The following is a 20,062-nucleotide window of genomic DNA, read 5'->3' as shown; positions in this document are numbered from 1 at the left end:
AATCTGGAGTTGGACACTTAACCAACTGAGGCACCTAGGCATCCCATATTCCATTTTTCTAAGGAGTATTGTTTACTAATTTAAATTTGTCTTCCCAAATAGAAACATATACTTAAATGACTGCAATACACACACCCAGTTATACACGTACACACAGTCAAAAGCATTTAGTGACTTTTATCTAATTTACTGCTGACTTAGTTAACAGTTATTTATTGAACTACCATATGCCAAGCATGGTATCTATCAGGTTCTGGGAATTCAGTGGGGAATAAGGAGAGTCTTGGCCCTCCAGGATCTTACTATTTAAATCGACTTTATTATTGTTTTGTTGAGAGCACACATGATCAAAATTCTTATTAATTCTTTTTGGAAATCACTGAAATAAACAAAATAAATCATGAACAAACTTTATTTTGCCACAGTTTTGTCTATACTCTTCCCTTTTGATCCTTAACACTCATTCTTTAGTTACCTGATCTCTTTGCTATAGCCCATGAAGTACTCAATTCATATTAAGAAGTTAGCCTAACTCATTTTCTACTTGGCTTCATTCTGGATTATAACTCAATGTTAACATCACAGTCTCAAGCTATTTTCATCACTGAAATAAAATAAGCAAGTATTTATTAAATGGTTAATATGTATTGAGTGTATATTAGATATTATAAACAGCTGCAAGGTAATTCTTATCCCTAGTTGTGGTCCTACCTTTATAACTAAATTAACCTTGTTTGCTTCATCCTACTCTTTCTTCACTGTCTGAAATTTGAAATGTGACATGCATAAATATGATAAATATTGGAAAATCACATTATGTTTTTGTCCTTATATTCTTAGCCCTCAAGATTCTTATTATTGCTCTCTACCCAAACCCCTATACTCAGAATTCATCCTCTCTAAGGAGAGTTCCACATAAACCCCAAGCATCTATTCTCTTCCCCATCCTGGTCCTCTCCATCTTTCTACCAGTTATGTTCACTACTCTTAGGTTATTGACTCGTGTTTTCAATAAACCAGCAACTCTCGACTTACACATGATGCTCTCCACTGCAGTTATAAACCCTAAACTTCCCTAGGTATCTGCTAAATTCTAACACAGATCACCAGGTTCTAAAATTATTTCTGTTCATGAGGCAACAGTAAAAACAAAAAGACAAATTAAAACCCCATAAAAACAAGACCAGTCATTACCTATTTATGCTTATGTCCATCATATTTATTAAGCAATAACTTACTAGGAATAACAACAGTCAGAACACAAACTCAAACTGAGTAAATATAACTCCCCACAATTTTAGATTTCATCCTATGGCTTCCAACCAATTCCTCTTCCCACTTCCTGTCCTCCTCCTGTTTTTTTCTGTTTAAAGCAGATGGCTTCATTTATCCCAATAGAAGTCATCAATATTGAGTCTCCCCTGATGACTGCCTATACCATATGTCTCCCTGGCCCCCTCCTTCTTCACTAATCAGCAAACTCAGTCGTATTTTTCCTCTATCTGCAGCTTTCTTAAATAATTAACCCTCTGCCTTTGTCCTGTTTTCATTCTCATCTTAAATCAAATATTGCTATGCGGACTCCTACCCCTTGGCTAATAAATACATGTATAAGATACAAACAGGAAGTATGTGTTCGCAACTAAGCAACTTGTGCTAAAGTTTTTCATGGTAGAAATCTGATTAAAGCTTCCATGATATGTGCAATTATGCCCCATCCCCACAAGGATTACTGCCTTGTTAGACGGGAAGTCTTAACTGATTCCATTTAATTAAGTTTCTATTCTCTGATGCTCCACCCTCCCTGCCCCCTACCCCCAGAGATGGCTAGTCTCCAGCAGTTTTATGGACACTGTTGCCCTCTGGTGGCTTACGATTTTCAAGTTGGCAGGTTAGCCATGCAAGATATAGATAGATCAATCCATCTATCTCCACATATATTACTAGGAAATTTTTAAGGTTTAAGTATCTAAAATATTATTTTAATTTATTAGTAAGTAAAAGCTTAAAATTATGGCCATAATTTTAGGCTGATTTAAATAAGTTCACAGATTGAAATGTAAACAGGAAAGATACTAGAAAGTTCTTTTTCTGTAAGAAGAAAACCAGAGGTACAGAGTCTTAAATGATTCAGTCACAGATACAAAGCGACATAAGTGCTACATTATTAACCGAATAGAAGATTAAAGCATCATAATTGGAAAGGATCCTACTGATTTTCGTTATCGTGACTTCATCCTTAACCTTACTTTGGATATTTCTATTCTGAATATATGTTGTGAGGGGGCAGTAGAGAAAAAGAATGAGAAGAATTTTAAAGGTCATCATTAAGTTTTACCTTTCAGAATTCAAATTTTAAAGAAAAAAAATGCTTTTATTTTATCAATCTAATATTTTGATCAAACAAAAGTAAAACAAAAACTTAACAGAGACATAAAACCTCCCACAGCAGTAAGAATGCAATTTGGTTTACAATCATGTAATTAGAGTAATAATCCTTATAAAAAATTATACACTTGCCATTTTGGATTTTTACCCAACAGATCACACATAATGACTATTGCCAAATTGTTAAATTTAAGATGTGGTGTTAACTTGTATGTCTGCTTGTCCTTTTACATTTGTTACCCTACCATGCCACCTTGTGACAGATAAAAATGGGCTTAATTTTTGCCTGATGATGATTATGTCTAATTTTTGTCCATTAAAACAATGGTTTGGTTTTTATGTATGAGCATAAATTCCTTATTAAAATTTTTGCTAAAATCAATTATTTATTGTGCTGATTTATTAAAAATGAGCTCAACAATGAAAATCCCTTAGTTATAAGAATTAGCAAGAAAGAGCTATATATTTCCAGAGACAGAGTTTAACAAAATAAACTTTGCTTTAGCTTCATTATCAGAAACTATTACAAACATTGCAAATATCTTCAAAAAATAGCTATTGAAGATAAATAAGTAATAATTATTTGTTGAACTTTGGCTGAATCAGTACTTAAGCCACTTCTGATATTTGAACTTCCCCCAGGAGTTTCAGAAACTTTCGTTGTTCTCAAAACAGCTACTTATAGAATGTTTGTTGCACCCACTATTGTTAAGAGTTTGGAGTTACTATCTCCCTCGTAACTACCAGATAGTACTCAGTTAACTGAGTTCTGATGAACTTAACAGGAGTTTACATGACAGGAGTATGGGAAGCACAAAGCAAGTTGAATAGAGCACATACTCACATTTTCTTTAAAAATGCTTAAAATTTCACTCTCTCAAACCTACATTATCTCAAAAATTACTACATACTACATTATCTCAAAAAGATAAAAGGTGTCACTAATATAACAATAAAAAAAGAAAGTTGAACATTTGTGAATATAAAAATAAATCATCAGGAATTTATCAATAAAGTGCTATGTCAAAAAATATCAGCTATTTCTTGGAACCAGTGGTATTTTGGTTATTTTTATTTTTGTTTTTTTAAAAAACATATATATATACATTTTTAAAATTCAATGGATTAATGATTAAGATAATAAGTGGGAAAATTAATAAAGAAAAATTAATCTTCTGAATGCTTCTTTGAATAATTATATAAGCTAGAACTATAAGATAGATTCTCTGTTTTTCTCAGGACTAATGGTACTTTTATGAAAACATTTTACTGATGTTAAAATCATTGTAAATTAAGAAGCTGTTGAACAAGAAAAACTCAAAACAGCTTTTAAAAAGAGGTCACATTACTTATATTAAACCCTATGAGTCCATGAGTATATATAAAGTTACAAGTAAATGCTAAGTTATATACAATATGCAAATAATTTTAAGTAGTTTTAATCATAGATATAAAGTCATAATGGCCAGCTATTTTTGCCCTGAGACTATAAACTAGTCCGCTATTAAGTAATGGTACTAAATGATTAGAGGTACCCAAAGAAGCAAATGATTTAGAGAATCAAATGGGATAGAAGAAAGGATTCTTCTGAACATTTCCCAAGTTCAGCATAATCCTGAAGATATACATTGTATTTCTTTCCCAAAATGAAGCTGTGAAGCCCTCACAGCTAATATTCATGAAGCTAACAAGTTTATAGAAATAATTTATCAAACAATCAAGCAATTTAAAAACACAGAAAGGAATAAGCACATGAAGCACTCTTTAGAATCAACACTTGTCAAAGTGAACCAATTTAGAAATAAATTACACCATAATTCTCAGCGCACAATAGACAGAATTATCAATAACAAAATAAATAAGAAATAGGGGGAAGTGAAGATAGCATTTAAGTGCATAACAAATCCTTTAATGTAATAACATAATTCTTGTTAAGTTTCCTTAAGTTTTCAGAATTATTACCATAGATATACTCATATCTGTGAATTTTATTTCTGTTCCTATTAAATATTATTAAATATGATTTGGGAAATAATATTTTAAAAGAATTTATCTTCAATATCAGACACAAAATTATTATTCAAAGAGCATTCATCACCCACCTAATTTTTTCCTTAATTTCTTTGATTTCATCTTCTGTGCTCTCTTCAACATTTGCTGAGCAGTAGCAATATCCTTAAAGCCCCTATTAAAAGATTAAATTTAATAAAGATAAAACAAATATCCAGATCGTATTAATATATGCATATGCATATAAACATACATATCTGAACTATATAGATTCCCATTTAAGAATCTTTAACATGCATACAGTTTCTTAAAACTAATAATTCATAGAGTCTTGAAAAATAACTGCCCTGAACAATTAAAAGTCTCTCAATTTCTTCATATTTTAGTGTAAAATAGACCACATACCATTCTTTTGAAATTTTTTCTTCTTTTTCAGTTTTTAGCAAACTCTTTCTGCTGGTCTTTGATTCAGGAGTCCAGGATAAAGTCCTATTTTGTGATCTGGCAATAGGAAAAAATGATACTAACTGAATCAACACAAGTGTATCAGCACTTTTTAAAACTACAAGCTGTTTATGTTGTCTCAAACTTGGAAATAAAATCCATTTAAGTTACAGAAAAACTTTATCTTGAAAAGTAATAAAAGTCTGCCATTAATTTAAAATGTTTACATTTCAATTACTTGAAGCATATTTCAATCCTTTTGTCGAAAGAAATGCAGCACTGGAATTTTTATTCTAATCCTTATCTCTACCTATATAGTAGTATTTAAAAGTTCACTTGTTTACAACCATTAATGACATTATTTCACTGACACTTAACTTTTGATGTTGCTTTAAGGAAACTACCTCACACTTTTTTTTTTTTTTTTTTACTGAAAACCCCGTAAAATGATTACACTTTTAACATTAAATGCTCTTCCATCTTCTATACAAGCAAATTTGTACCTACTTTTCATCATTTTACTATTATTGTAGTAAGTGCAATACTCTCCTCATGGGTTGATCCTCTAAAAGAGTAATATAATGTAGCTTACCTGCTATTAAACTGTGTGTGTTCTGATGAGAACAAATCTTCTTTCTCATTACATAGCCATGCTTGAGCTGGATGACTTCGTAAATTCAGTGAAGTATCATCATATTTTAAGGTTCCAGAGAACTTATCAGGAAAGTAATGTATATTAAGTATAAGATAAATTGAAAAATTCCAGCACTTATATATTACTTTCCATGCATATTATTGAGCAGTGTCCCAAAGAAAACACATATAAAAATTGAAAATTATAATAAACTTATGCAATAAACATAAAAATGTACTTTATTGTAGTGGTGGGGGGTATGATTTTTGGTATTGTTTGCATATACAGAATGATTAATTACAAAGATCTTAAAAAATATCAGAAAACAAAAACTTCAAAGATTATCAAATAAATAACAGATATTGCAGTCCATTGACCTCTGACTGAGAATCTTCAGCTGTTGCCCTCTTAATGCATATTTTTGTATTTTTAAAGTGCTGTCAACTAGTGATTTTAGTCTACTGCCAAATATGCAGCTGAAGTATATCATTTTTTTTTTTGCTACTGTGAAATAAAGTGTTGAAAGAAATCCAAAATAAAGAAAAAAAATAGGAGCAAATGAAAGAAAAGCTATATGAAAAATTACATCTGGGGACGAGGAGGAAGTCAGAGGCTTCTAAAAGTAATTGTGTTTTTCAAGTCAATAAATTTCATTATTAATCACTGCAGCACAGCATAACCTTAAAAATGAGAAAAGATGGAGCACTAAGAGATTTCCGTGACATGTTACCTTTGGCCAGTGCAGCTGGTTTGGGACAAGCAGTGTTTGTGAAGGAAAGCGGGTGGAATCTAAAGTTAGCCATTCTTTCTCTAAGGCAGCCTGCACAAATAATAAACAATGTACATAATTCAGTTGCATCATGTTTACAAAGAGCCTTTTAAATTGTCTTTTATACGACAAATATTAAGAGAATATGTCGGAGTTTTTATTTCCAGGAAAATATGCTACTTGCTATTGTGAGATGTTATACACCTGTTTAATGCAAACATTGTAAAAAAATAAAAGACTTCTCAGCCCTAAGTGGGATAAAGTGAGAATTTGAGTACTCAAGTGTTCCAAAAAACAGATTGTTCAGTGTATTTAACTATTTGATAACCATGATTCTGAGCCAACTCTGGATGTAACTGAGGGAAATGAGCTTTAATCTCTTTATAATGCAAATTTTAATATTTTCCACCAAACCTCATTATTGAGAATTTATGGTATTTTAACACATTAGTATCAATTTTTCCATAAACACTGTCTATATGATAGCTTTTACTTAATTTCTTCAAAAATTTCACAAATTTTCTGAATAGGTGGAAAAATAAATTTTGTGGCAACATAAAAATCATGGATCCTAATATTAGAGTCTCTAATTCAAGTGTGTGAATGATAAAAAATGTAAATTTAAACTTTGAAATGATACTTTTATAAGTCCCTTCACTTTTTTTTTTTTTAAAGATTTTATTTATTTGACAGAGAGAGAGATCACAAGTAGAGAAAGAGAGAGAGAGAGAGAGGAGGAGGCAGGCTCCCTGCCCAGCAGAGAGCCCGATGCGGGACTTGATCCCAGAACCCCGAGATCAGGACCTGAGCCAAAGGCAGAGGCTTAACCCACTGAGCCACCCAGGCAGCCCCAAGTCCCTTCACTTTTTAATCTTAAAATATCTTTATTCCATTTATGTAATTTATTTTATCTTTTGACAGAGGACCTATACTAAGTATGCTATTGTTACAGCATTTAGGATATCATTATCTAAATTTTATTGCCTGGATTAGCTAATATGGTTTAGAATAAACTTCTGTGGTCCTATAAAGTTTTGTGAATCTTTACAAAAAAGATCAGAATGCCCATAAACTTGTTTTTTTTTAAAGTTCTAAAAATATCAGACATTTGTCATGTTTATTTTTAAAGATTTTTACATTTTATTTATTTTTTTATTTATTTAGATTGTGTTTATTTATGAGTGAGAGAGAGAAATTATGAGCATGAGCCAGAGAGGGGCAGAGAGAGAGGGGAAGGAGACTCCCACTGAGCAAGGAACCCTATGTGGAGCTTGATCCCAGAACCTTGGGATCATGACCTGAGCTAAAAGCAGGTGCTTAGCAGACTGAGCCACCCAGGTGCCCCTTTTTAAAATATTTATTTATTTATTTATTTATTTATTTATTTATTTATTTAAGAGAGAGGGAGAGCAAGAGGGGAGGGGCAGAGGGAGAGGGACAGGGAATCTCAAGCTGACTCCGTGCTGAGCAGGAGCACTACATGGGGCTCAATCTCACGACCCTGAGATCATGACCTGAGCCAAAACCAAGAGTTGGTCACTTAACTGACTGTGCCTCCCAGATGCCCCAATAGTCAAACATTTATGATTTAAAAACTAGAATGATTATATTCTGAGGAGAACTAAATGTTATTTTCCATTTATACAATTTTCAGTGTTTCTCGACTATGCAGTTGTTTGACAGGTACAATGTCCAATTTTTTCCAGGCAGACATTATTAACATACATATCACAGTTATATATGTTTTAAGAATAAATATCTGGTTTAAAATGTGCTATTTGATACAAATAGGATTCAAGGCTCAGATTTTTTTAATTCTTTATTTTATGTGGCAAATAAAGAAAAATTCAGTTCAATCCCAGGAAAGATTAAGGCCCATGGCATAGCAATGATCATCAAATTTGTATTCTTACTCTGATGTAAACTATTAAAGTGAAGAGAGAATGTGAAAATGTGGAGATAATACAATGAAAGGCAATGTGGCAGAAGATTCTGGGAAGATGGTGGAGTAGGAAGAATGGGGACCCTGTCTCCCAACCTAGAAAATGATTGCACTTGCAGAATCCATCTGATGTAATTATTTTGGAACTCTGGAATCTATTGATGGCTTATAACTTCCAGGGGAAAACTTGGATGGTAAATTGGGGTTAATTTTAGTCAATTTCAGCTTTTGGCACAGCTGCCACCTCTACCCCCTGGCCCTGAGTTAGGCAGCTATTCAGGAGTAGCCTGCACATAGCTTGTAGAGCCAGGGTGGACAATAAGGACCCTGTCCTCCAAATATGATGATCTGTGCGCTAATCATTGATTACTTCTGATACAGAGGTGCAAAGACATGGGTGTCCTTGTACTTCCCCTCTTGTTGCAAGCCCCTGCCCTACCAGCTAAGTGATTTCCAAGGGTTTTAATGGGCTGGTGTCCTTCCCTTACCCCTTCACTTTTCTCTTTTTCATCTTTTGGGAGTGAGATATCAAAGACTAGGATGCACATTTTTTTTTTTTTTTAAGGCTAGAATGGGGTACCTGGATGGCTCAGTCATTAAGCATCTGCCTTCAGCTCAGGCCATGATCCCACTGTTCTGGGATCGAGCCCCACATTGGGCTCCAGCCCCACATTGGGCTCCCTGCTTGGTGAGAAGCCTGCTTCTCCCTCTGCCACTCCCCCTGCTTATGCTCTTGTTCTCGCTGTGTCTCTCTCTGTCAAATAAACAAATAAAATCTCAAAAATAATAAATTAAAAAAAGACTAGAATATTCAAAAGCATCTGCATATATGTGGGAAATCAGATTGTCAACAAACATATATAGGGGAAGGCACAGGCTCAGAAAAGACCTGAGGAGACCTTAAGTTTATATAAAACTCGGGCTGATACTCAGCACAGAGACAGACTACAATAATATAGAAACAAACATTAATAAAAGCAAAAACAAAATCCCAGCAAACCCTGGGGAAGAGAATCTAATTTCTAGAGTCACCATAATCATTACATTCAATATCCAATTGTAAATTAAAAAAAAGTCACAAACCATTCAAAGAAACAGAGAAGTTTATGGCACATTCAAAGGAAAAATAAATAAATCAACCAAAACTATCCTTAAATAAAGACCTCATGGCAGATTTACCAAAGATCTTTAAATAATTGTTTTAAAGATATTTAAAGAACTAAAAGGAGGGAAAATGATGTATAAACAAAACAGAAATATCAATTAAGAGACAGAAAATCTACAGAGAAATCAAGAAGAAAATTTGGAGTTCTTAAGTGCAGTAGCTGAAATGAAATATTCCCTAGTGGGATTCACTAGAGAGATATGTCTCCGAGTAGGCAGATAAAAATTAGTGAGCTTGAAGATAGGACAATATAATTATCAGGTTTGAGGAATAGAAAAAAAAAAAAAAAGATTGAAGAAAAGTGAATAGATCCTAAGGGACCTGTGAGATACCATCAAGCAGACCAACATATATACCATGGAAGTCATAGAAGGAACAGAGAAAGAAAGAAGCAGAGTGCATATTTGAAGAAATAATGACCAAAATTTTCCCAAATTCAATGACAGACCTGAATATAAACATCCAAGCAACTCAAAGAACTTGAAATACAATGAACTCAGAACCCACACTGAGACACATAATCAAACTTTCAGAAGCCAAAGACAGAGAATCTTGAAAGAAGCCAATGAGAAGTAACTTATCACATATAAGGAATCTTCAATAAGACAGCTAGCAGATTTCTTATCAGAACTTTGAAGCCCTGAAGGCAGTGAGCTGATGTATTCAAAGTGCTAAAAGTTAAAACAAAAAACAAAAAACAAACAACTGTCAACCAAAATTCCTGTATTGTCAAAACTGTCCTTCAAAATCAAGAGAGAATTTAAAATACTCCTAGACAAACAAATGCTGAGAGAGTTCATTACCTTTAGGTCTCCCTGAAAGAAATGCTAAAGAGAGTGCTGCAGGTGGAAATAAAGAGACAAGCAGCAATTGGAAGTCGTGTAGAAAAAAAAAAAAAAAAAATGAAGATCCCAGTAAAGATAAATACATGGGAAATTATAAAAGCCAATATTATTGTAACAACAGTTTGTAACCTTACTTTTTGTTTCTACATGATTTAAAGAGACTAATAGAGAAAAAAAAAAAAACAACTGTAGCTTTAAAAACTAGTATTATTGCGACTTTGGTTTATAACTCCTCATTTAGTTCCCTACATAATTTAAGGCACTAATGCATTTAAAGAAATTATTGGCTTATGTATATGAAGAGGTAATTTTGTGATGTCAACAACTGGAAAGGGTCGAGATGGAGCCATACAGGAACAAGTTTTGGGGATGCTATTGAAGGTAAGAAGGCATAAATTCAAACTGCAGTGTTACAACTTTAGAATGTTAAGAAACATTGAGGAGTTACTGTTTAATAGCTATATAGTTTCAGTTTTACAGGATGAAGAGAGTTCTGGATATGGATTAAATGGCAGTGATAGTAAAACAACTTTTTTTGTAAAACAAATTTGTAAAACAAATTTTTAAGTACAATGGATGTATTTAATACTATTGAATGTACACAAAAATTAAGACAGTAAATTTTATGTGTATCTTACTAAAATTTAAAAAATTGGAAGAAAAATTTGAAAGGTAATGAGGACTAATGGTGGAAAGGACCAGTATTGCCAGGTAAGGAGCCTTATTTATACACTGTTGTGTACACACACACACATACACATCTTTTCTTCTTTTAAACACCTGCCAACCATCTCCTGTTTTATATTCTCTGGGACTCAAGTTGTTTTCTTTCTACAGCAGGCTAAAGACTCACAAAGAATGATTTCTATGCCATAGCACATAGATGTTGATGAAGTCTCTTTCTTAAGCTATACAAAGTCTGGGGGGAAAACTTAGTCTTTAAATTGATATTTAAAAGTGCAGAAAACATTGAAAATAGTTTTTCTTGATTTTTAATGCAAGGTCACAAACTTTTGTAAGATTCCAGAACAATTCTTTAACCACTATCTCAGAAATTTCTAGAAGCATAAAGAGAAGGCTTAGTATAAAATGCTAAAGATACTTTTAGTGATTATATAATCACAACCAAAAATGTTACCAAGACTACTGATTTATGTGAGTTCAAGCTTATTAATATCTAGCATATTTGGCAGTACTTTGTTGAAAAAAAACTCAAAATGTCAAGAGAAATTGGCCAAGATTATAAATATACTACTGTTTTAAAAATGTATATTATTATATCATGCTTACCACTGGACATTTATACAAATTTCAGTTTTTGCTTAAGAAAATCTTCTGTTCAGATATTCTTTAACTTATAACTGAGGATCTGGAAAGCTTACTGGTTATCAGAAGACTACTAGCAAATTTACTAATATATTAAAAATGAACCTGAATTTAGATAGATCTGTAACTTTGTGTTCACAATTGAATGTTTGATCAGATATATATATATATATATATATATATATATATATATATATATATGGCTTTTGACCAGAGAAGAAATCATTATTCTACAATTCAACTTTGCGAGTCCAGAATATAAAGCTATCATGGAGAAGAGCTACAAATAACATTCATGTCTATTTGGGTATATATATGCAAAATTTTCCAGGCCATCTACTGTAATCTTTTCATTTGATGCATGAAACTAGTATCAGACTTGCCCTAAGTCACAAGTCAGTGAAAATTGAACAAGTCCTTGAAATCATAAAAGCCATGACTTGATATTTTTCTTTCTCCCTTAACTATCCCCTCCCCTGTCCCAACACTTTCCTCTTCTTCTGCCCAAGTTGCCTCTTACTATCCCCAAAGTAATTCTTTCTAATACTTCCTGATAACTTTTGGAGCATCTTAGAATCCTTACAGTTTGAAAATCTGGCCCATTATTAATCTCAAATCTCACTTTCTAAACCTTTTCCTCTGGGGTGCTTGTATGGCTCAGTTGGTTAAGTGTCTGACTTCAGCTGGGTCATGATCTCAGAGTCCTGGGATTGAGCCCCATATGGGACTCTATGCTCAGTGGAAAGTCTATAGATTCTCCTTCCCTTTCTGTCTGCCCCACCGCTGGCTTGTGCTCTCTCTCTCTCTCTCAGATAAATAAATAAATAAATAAATAAATAAATAAATAAATATCTTTAAAAATAAATAAATAAACCCTCTCTTCCATCCTCAGTGAAAAAGCATGGTGGTCCATATTCTTGGAGACTGTTGTTATACTCCATGCATATCTCTTTTCATCAAACAAAATATCACTTTAGTCTTTTTCTTTGCCTGTAATTTAGGTTGAATTTGTTTACTTCCCCATAATGTACTGGCATATGTAACACTCTGTGAAGTTAGGATCAAACATGAACTCCAGAACTGCAAGTTGCCCAGCTTGACACCTTTGTCTCCTCAAAAATTATTCCTGAAAACTTACTGAATTTTACCTTGGTCTGAGAAAAAAAAAAATCCAAATTTGTTGTGGTTTTCTATATTTATATTATATTAGCTTTTCTCATCTTCTCTAGGTTTAGGGAATCTTTAAGAGGACTTGTAATGTTTAAATTTAAAGATAACTTTATTTTTTTTCATATATTGTCTTCTACATAGTATACTTTAAGTAACAGAGAAAATAAACCTTGTTAAATTAAGTCAACAATTAAAAGTATCATCTAAAATTATCTTATAATTTAAAAGGTACAAAATAAAAGTGCAACTGTAGATCACTATGCCACATTAGACTTAACATACCTATTAGTTAGATATTTATTTGTTATTGCATATACTTTATGGCAAGGTGGCAAAAATTTCCCCTAAAGGAAATTGAGACCTAAGTTTATTAAAAATTCTGCTAAAATAATTCTTTTAAAAAGTTTATTCACCTTGAACTGTGAACTCGAAGCCTACAAAAAATGTCTTATTTATCACTGCTTCCAAGGTTTATTATGAGTAATATATAATAATTGCTTAATGCCAGGAGACAATACTCCATGGGTCACAATTTCTGTATGTCTTGTGACAACTCTCTTTCCAGACTATCTTTTCAAGGATCTTTATATAGCTAACACCCTGGGAAGACAGAGATAGTGTTTTCCCCCATGTTGGAGGGCACTATGTTACCCAGGACTCATGTAGTATGAGTCACATTGATTCAATTGATAGGGTTTGGACATTGTTCACAGTGGAGGAAGAAGCTAAAGTTATTTTGTGAGTAGGACCTTTTAGGCTAGTTCAATGTACTGTTGTTGTTGCTTCTATATCTGAATTGTAGAGTAGAAACTGATAGTATTACATGTTTCACTTTTCTACCCCATAAGTGCCAGAGAGGCTTATCCCAAAGGGGAAGAGTTGCAGGTAGAGAAGTGTTGTTGTGATAAACTCCTGTAATTTGATAGCAGTTGGATGATCAATGGGTCAGGATTTAGTCTGAGTACCTCTACTCTGTGATGTTTTAAAATGTGAACACAAAATCATGTAATAAATTTTTCTTCAGGTGTTTTCCAAGTCCATGTAGAGTATGTGTAGGAGAGATACCTAGAATCAAAGGACAATAAGAACACCTGGAGTGTTATAAAGCTAAGAAGAAACTTTATCAGTCACTTGATGCTGTGGATAAAGGGATTAAAATTGAGGGATAAACAAGGTGATGATAACCTGGTACACGTGCCACTTTTAGATGAGAAACCATATTAGCTCAGCCTATAAGAGGAACCAGAAATAACAGCAGCACTAATAAAGCTTGAAAATAAGACTCAAAAGAATGTCTGCTCATATGCTATCTGCCAACAAGATTAATTAAAATTCAATACTCTTTAGAAAAAGAAAAATCTTGCAGGGTCTTTACACTTTTTTTCCATATATTTTTGATACTTAATCAAAGGTTAAATGCTGAAAAAGAGAACTGACTGACTCAAAATGCTAGAAACATACAGTCAATAGAAATAAACCTACAAGTGATCCAGGTGTTGCAATTAACTGAGAAAGCGTTGAAAATACCATACTTGGTATGTTCAAGAAAATATAGGAAGTGATAGAAAACTTCAAGATAACTGGAATTTATAATAAATAATCAAGTAAAAATTCTAGAACTAAAAAATAGAATAACTAAAATTAAGAATTCAAAATATAGGATAAAAATAATTAGGTAACACAAGAGAGATGGTTAGTAAGCTACGAGATATGTCAGTAGGAAACAACCATATTAAAAGACAGAAGAAAAAAAAAGAACAATTCAAAGAGAGTCTAAGACACACATGTGAAATGGTGAGAAATTCTAACATACACAATTTTGGAACCACTTTACATCAAAGAAGAGAAATAATGAAGAAGATTAAATTTTTGAAATAAATGGCTAAGAAATGTCTAAAACTGATGAAAGACATAAACCACATATTCAAGAAGCCATGTGGTCGCCTTAATATAAGCAGAGAAAATACAAATAAAATTACACCTTTGCAGAAAAACACAGAAAATGAACCTTAAAAGTAGGCAAGGGAGTGGGGGTGGGATGATATCTTTAGAGAAGAAAAAGCAAAACTTTTTACTGACTTTTCATCAGAGTCCATGGAAGTCAGAAGCTAATGAAAAAGCATCTTAAACACCAAAATCTTACCTAGAATTCTATACCTAGAGAAGATATCCTCCAAAATTTAAAGTAAGAGAAATGTTCAAGCAATAAAAACGACTCAATCTGAAGCTAAATAATTACTAAAGAAAATCCTTAGGGAAAAGAAAATGAATCCAGATGGAAGCATGTTAATGTAGGGAGAAAAAAGTACATGGAAAAACGACCACAACCTAACAAGCTAATGAATGGGGGAAAAGGAAAAACAAACAAAAAACTTAATTCATTCACAGAAGGCAATAAAAAACTAAAAGGGAATATAAAACACATGAACAAAGAAAAAGCAAATACAAAGATTGCATTTATAAACCTAATTATACTCTTATTAAAATAAATTAAAATAGTCTGAATATATTAATGAAAAAATGTCAGAGTAGAATATAAAAATAAGCAAACCCATTTATATGCTCTCATAAGAGTCACAGTTTAAATATAAAACAGAGAAATGTTGAATGGGAATGTTTAGAAAAACATATACTACTATAAAATTACTAGCCAAAAGAAGGCTATAGGTATGAAAATATTGGAGGAAGTAGCATTTAGTTAAAGAGGAAAACTATATCAAAGAAGGGAATTTTATTATGATGAAAGGGTCAATGACACAGTGTCTTAACTATACGTCTTAACTGTACAAAATATGTATGACCTAATAATGTAGCATCAAAGTACAAAGCAAAATTTGACAGAAATAAAAGCTCATTTAGAAAAATCCACAATCATAGTAAGAGATTCTAGCATTTTTCTGTCAATAACTGATAGAATTCCTCCAACCAAATCACTAAGGATTAAGAAGATTTTTAAAAACAATAAACCTGAAGTAACTGAGATTTTAATAACAAAATGCATATATTCCTTTCAAGTGCATGTGGAACATTTCTCCAAATAGATTATATGCTGAGACACACTGTTTTTTTTTTTTAATCTCATATCAAACTCTTCCAGAAAACAGAAACAGGGGAAATACTTCCTAATCAAATGTATAAGGCTAACACAACCTTGACACCAAAATCTAGATTAGGAGTTGTATAAAAAAGAAAATTTACACATCCAACTTCTTTAATATAAATGCTAATCCTAAACAAGTATTAGTAAATCAAATTCAGAGATATGTAAAAAAGATAGTACATTATAGCTAAGTTGGTTTATTTGAATATGAGATTTAATGTTTGGGAAATCAATGTTACATTCATAAAGAGTACTTGATAAAATCCAATTCATTTATAAAATCATCATCATCATCATATTAATATCTTGGAATGGTAAAAATGTGTTAAGGACAGTAACTTCCTGAATCAAATATAGAGTTACTATAAGAAACCTATATTGAACATCTATTTAGTGAAAGCTTATTTATTGAAAACTTTCTCTCACAGACAAGAAGCTAGAAAATGGTGTCTACTATCATCACTACTCAACACTTTACTGGAAATAGTAAGGCAAGAAAAATAAAAGGCTTAAGAATTGGAAAAAAAGAAATAAAATTATAATTATTTTCAGATGACATGATTGTATATACAAAATACAAAAGACCTGAGAGATAACCTATTAAAATTAATAAGTGATTTCAGCAAAGTGGTTAAATATAAGGTCAACATACAAAAAGGAATACAGTATCAGAAAACATAAAATATCTAGAAATAAATCTAACCAAAAATGTACAAGACCACTATGAAGAAAACTACAGAGCATTGTGGACAGAAATTTTAAATGGCTTACATAAGTGATAGGCCAGTCTATGTTCATGGATTTAAAAAAGTAATAGTCTAAAAACATCAGTTCTTCCAAGTTGATTTATAGATTCACTTGACCCAAGGGAACATGACCCCTTCTTCAAACTATACACATAAAAATCAATTCTAGATGCACCCAGACTTAAATGCTGAAAGTTAATAAGGTTTCTAGAATATCTTAATGATCTAAGAGTAAAAAAAGATTTCTCATGTCACAATTAAAATTTTTGTTTGTAATTTGAAATTAGAAACGTTCTGTTCATTAAAATTATCCATAAAGACACTGAAAAGGTAAGCTCCAGAGGTTAGACAGGATATTTGCAAGGAAAAACAGGGTAGTATTCAGAATATATAAAGAAGTTCTACAAATCAATGAGAAAAAAAGATGTACAACCCAATGGAAAAATATGCCAACCCTTGATCGTATCACAAAAGTGGCTAAATGGTCAATAAGCATGCTAAAAGTTATTCAACTATTAATTATGACAGAAATGTAAATTAAAATAATAAGATAACACCACAAACTTACTGAAATGTAAGAAAAAGACATGAAAGTACATTGGTGTAGATAGAGCATCCTCTGAAACCCTCATATTCTGCTGATAGGACTATAAACTGATACATTCACTTTGAAATAACATTAGGCATTATCAACTAAACATAGGTAAATGTTAAGGCTCAGAAATTCTCTCCCTAAAAGAAGTATGAATATGCACACCAAAAGACATGCATAAAAATGTTCATAACATTTGGTCATAAAAGGCAATACTAGAATAACTCAACAAAAAATATCTTCCAAGTAGTATATACTTTTAAAAAGTGGTATATTTAAGGGGCACCTGGGTGGGTTAAAGTGGGTTAAAGCCTCTGCCTTCGTCTCAGGCCATGATCCCAGAGTCCTGGGATCAAGTCCCACATCAGGTTCTCTGCTCAGTAGCAAGCCTGCTTCCCCCCCCTCTCTCTCTGCCTGACTCTCTGCCTACTTGTGATCTCTGTCTGTCAAATAAATAAATAAAATCTTTTTTAAAAGTGGAATATTCAAATAATAGATAAAAAGTGGTATTGACAAAAGAGTGGTATATTTACACTCAATAACATAGATAAATCTCACAAAATATTATTACATGAAAGAAGAGTACATGCTATATGATTCCACTTACAGGAAGTTCAAAAATAGGGAAAACTACTCTATGATGATGGAGGTATGAATACTAGAGAGGCATGAGGAAGTCTGGGGGTGTTCATATGTTCTATATCTTCATCTGAGTGGTGTTTATGTGGGTGTAACTGTCTAGAGAAGAGGAAGCACAGGGAGTAAAGCCAGAATGTGAAAGGCAAGTGCTTTATACAATAAAATCGAGTTCAATTTGGTTGGAGCATATAGAAGCCACAGGAAAGAAGTGGCATAGATGTCTGGATAGTGTGCTACCTTACTATGGAATACTTAAATAGCAATTTAGAGAGGATGCTCTCATTTCCTAGGCAACAAAGTACTACAAAATGCTGTTAAGCAGGGCATGAATTAAGCTCAGAGTTATATTTAGTGAAGGATAACTGATAAACAAAACATGGCGTAAATCTGGTCAAAGAACATACAGAAACTCTTGTAAATATTCTATGACCACGTTCTGCACACATTTGTAGAGTACAAAAAGAAGATACTAGGAAATTAGAAACATACTTTTTCAAAGGTTATTTTTTTTTAATCTGTAACATAGTGTTAAGAGGATAAAAACCTTAGAATCTGAGTTAGCTCCAAAGTAGTATGCTAAAAAAAAAAAAAATTAAAACCAATATTTATATTTTGTAGTTGGTACTTACTTCGTCAAACGTAAAATCCTCTAAGTTTATTTCTTCATATTCTTCTTCAGATTCTTCATTCTTAATAGCCTCTAAAGCTGTTGTCAGTTTCTTTCTCAAAAGAAAGCCCTTCCAAACTGCCTAAACAAAAATTTAAAGCATGTTATACAAGGTTATAGATCAAACTACAAACCAGATTCTCTGTGTTATCCCATTAGGAAGATAAAACATCTAAGACCTTAGTTTAATGGCTCAATAATCTGTTTTTTGAACTTTATGTGACACTTAAAACTGTAAGATAAATTAAACAACTGCATGTGTCCAAAGTTCTGAATCTCAGGAGACTTTCCTTGTGGTAAGCAGAAAAGAATCTCTAAAACTCCCTCAAATGCACATGTAGGTCAACCAATCAATTATCTGACAATTCCACCAGGACCCTGGTGGGGTCTAAACTAAGAAGAAAGAGATACAAATGAAAAAACAATTTTTCTAATTTTCAAATAATTAGGTATAAAATAAACGAACACACATTTAGGAAAATTTCAACATATACAAATGGCCATATTAGAAAGGTACTATACTGGCCCATAACTATTAACTAATTTCATTTTAAAATAAACTAAGCACATAATAATAGAATTAAATCCATTTAGGTTTCTCAATAATACTGGAGTAGAGAAGCTATTCTAACTATATCTCCAAGAACACAGGAACTTTTAAAGAATAATTGTACAAGGGAGTGAGTTCCAGGATACATTAACTGTAAAAAAACAAGATAGAATTAAGTGTGTTTTGCATGCTACGATTTATCTATAAATTACTGTATATAAATACATAATAAACAAATAAATTATATGAACATATATTTAAATATATATGTATATGTGTTTGCTAATATTTAAAAAGTAAAAGTGTAACTTGTAAAATTAATTTTATAAAAATTATTAAGTATAGAGGTAGAAAATAGAAGACTTAGCTACAGAAGCCAGACTTCTCTGGATATACCTTTCTTAGATTTGACTTTGGAAATGTGCACATGCTTAAGATAATCATAAAATAAACATGAAATAAAAGAAATTCCTGAAGAAATAGAAAAAATACGTTTCATACTATACACACACAGAATTTTTCTAAAGTGACTTTAAAAGAGATTTATTTGACTATCTTCCTAGTTAAATATACTCAAAAGAAAATTTTCATTACAAAAGATACCTTCAATATGTTTTCATATACATATTGTTAGTAATAATATTGGTAGTGTTATTACAGAAAATATAGAATATGTAAGTAGAATATGTAAGATAATAGCCAGATCATATATAACAATAGAAGTCACTCACAATCTCTATAGCAATCAACCTAGAAAGCTAAACCACAACCTTGGCAACAATGAGCCAAGAATGGTCAAGCCTTGGTTAATAAATGACTGTCAGCCTCCCTATTTTTGTCCCTACTTCTAAGTCAGGACCGACCAGAGATACAGATATACTTCCCAACCAATCACAGAATATGCCCACTTCTGGCTGCCCTCTTTCTACCTTCCCCATACCAAAAACCTCTAATTAGACCATATCTGGAGACCTCTCTCCCCTCTCTTTCCACTCTAAAGATCTCCTGCTCCCCTCCCTGCCTTTGAGCTTTATGCCAAAGTCAAGTGATGGTGGCTGACTCCCTTGCCACAGCA

At 32.3% G+C, this 20,062-nt stretch overlaps 1 protein-coding gene across 4 annotated transcripts in view; it reads right to left on the bottom strand.

The window, feature by feature from the left end:
* The window catches only part of LRRIQ1 (leucine rich repeats and IQ motif containing 1), a 210,511-nt gene that overhangs the window by 101,474 nt on the left and 88,975 nt on the right, over window positions 1-20,062 (bottom strand). For all 4 annotated transcript variants that reach the window (XM_032874162.1, XM_032874163.1, XM_032874165.1 and 1 more), the window contains 5 exons: window positions 18,400-18,519; window positions 6,207-6,296; window positions 5,435-5,556; window positions 4,804-4,899; window positions 4,491-4,573 (listed from right to left, as the gene is read on the bottom strand). In XM_032874162.1, the coding sequence (XP_032730053.1) occupies window positions 4,491-4,573; window positions 4,804-4,899; window positions 5,435-5,556; window positions 6,207-6,296; window positions 18,400-18,519 (511 nt within the window). The remainder of the gene's footprint in view (window positions 1-4,490; window positions 4,574-4,803; window positions 4,900-5,434; window positions 5,557-6,206; window positions 6,297-18,399; window positions 18,520-20,062) is intronic.

This window comes from Lontra canadensis, unplaced genomic scaffold (assembly GCF_010015895.1).
Source record: "Lontra canadensis isolate GAN:19392208 unplaced genomic scaffold, GSC_riverotter_1.0 scaffold52, whole genome shotgun sequence".
NCBI lineage: Eukaryota > Metazoa > Chordata > Mammalia > Carnivora > Mustelidae > Lontra > Lontra canadensis.
The sequence above is the reverse complement of the archived record's forward strand: the minus strand, read 5'-3'. Positions and strand labels throughout refer to the sequence as shown.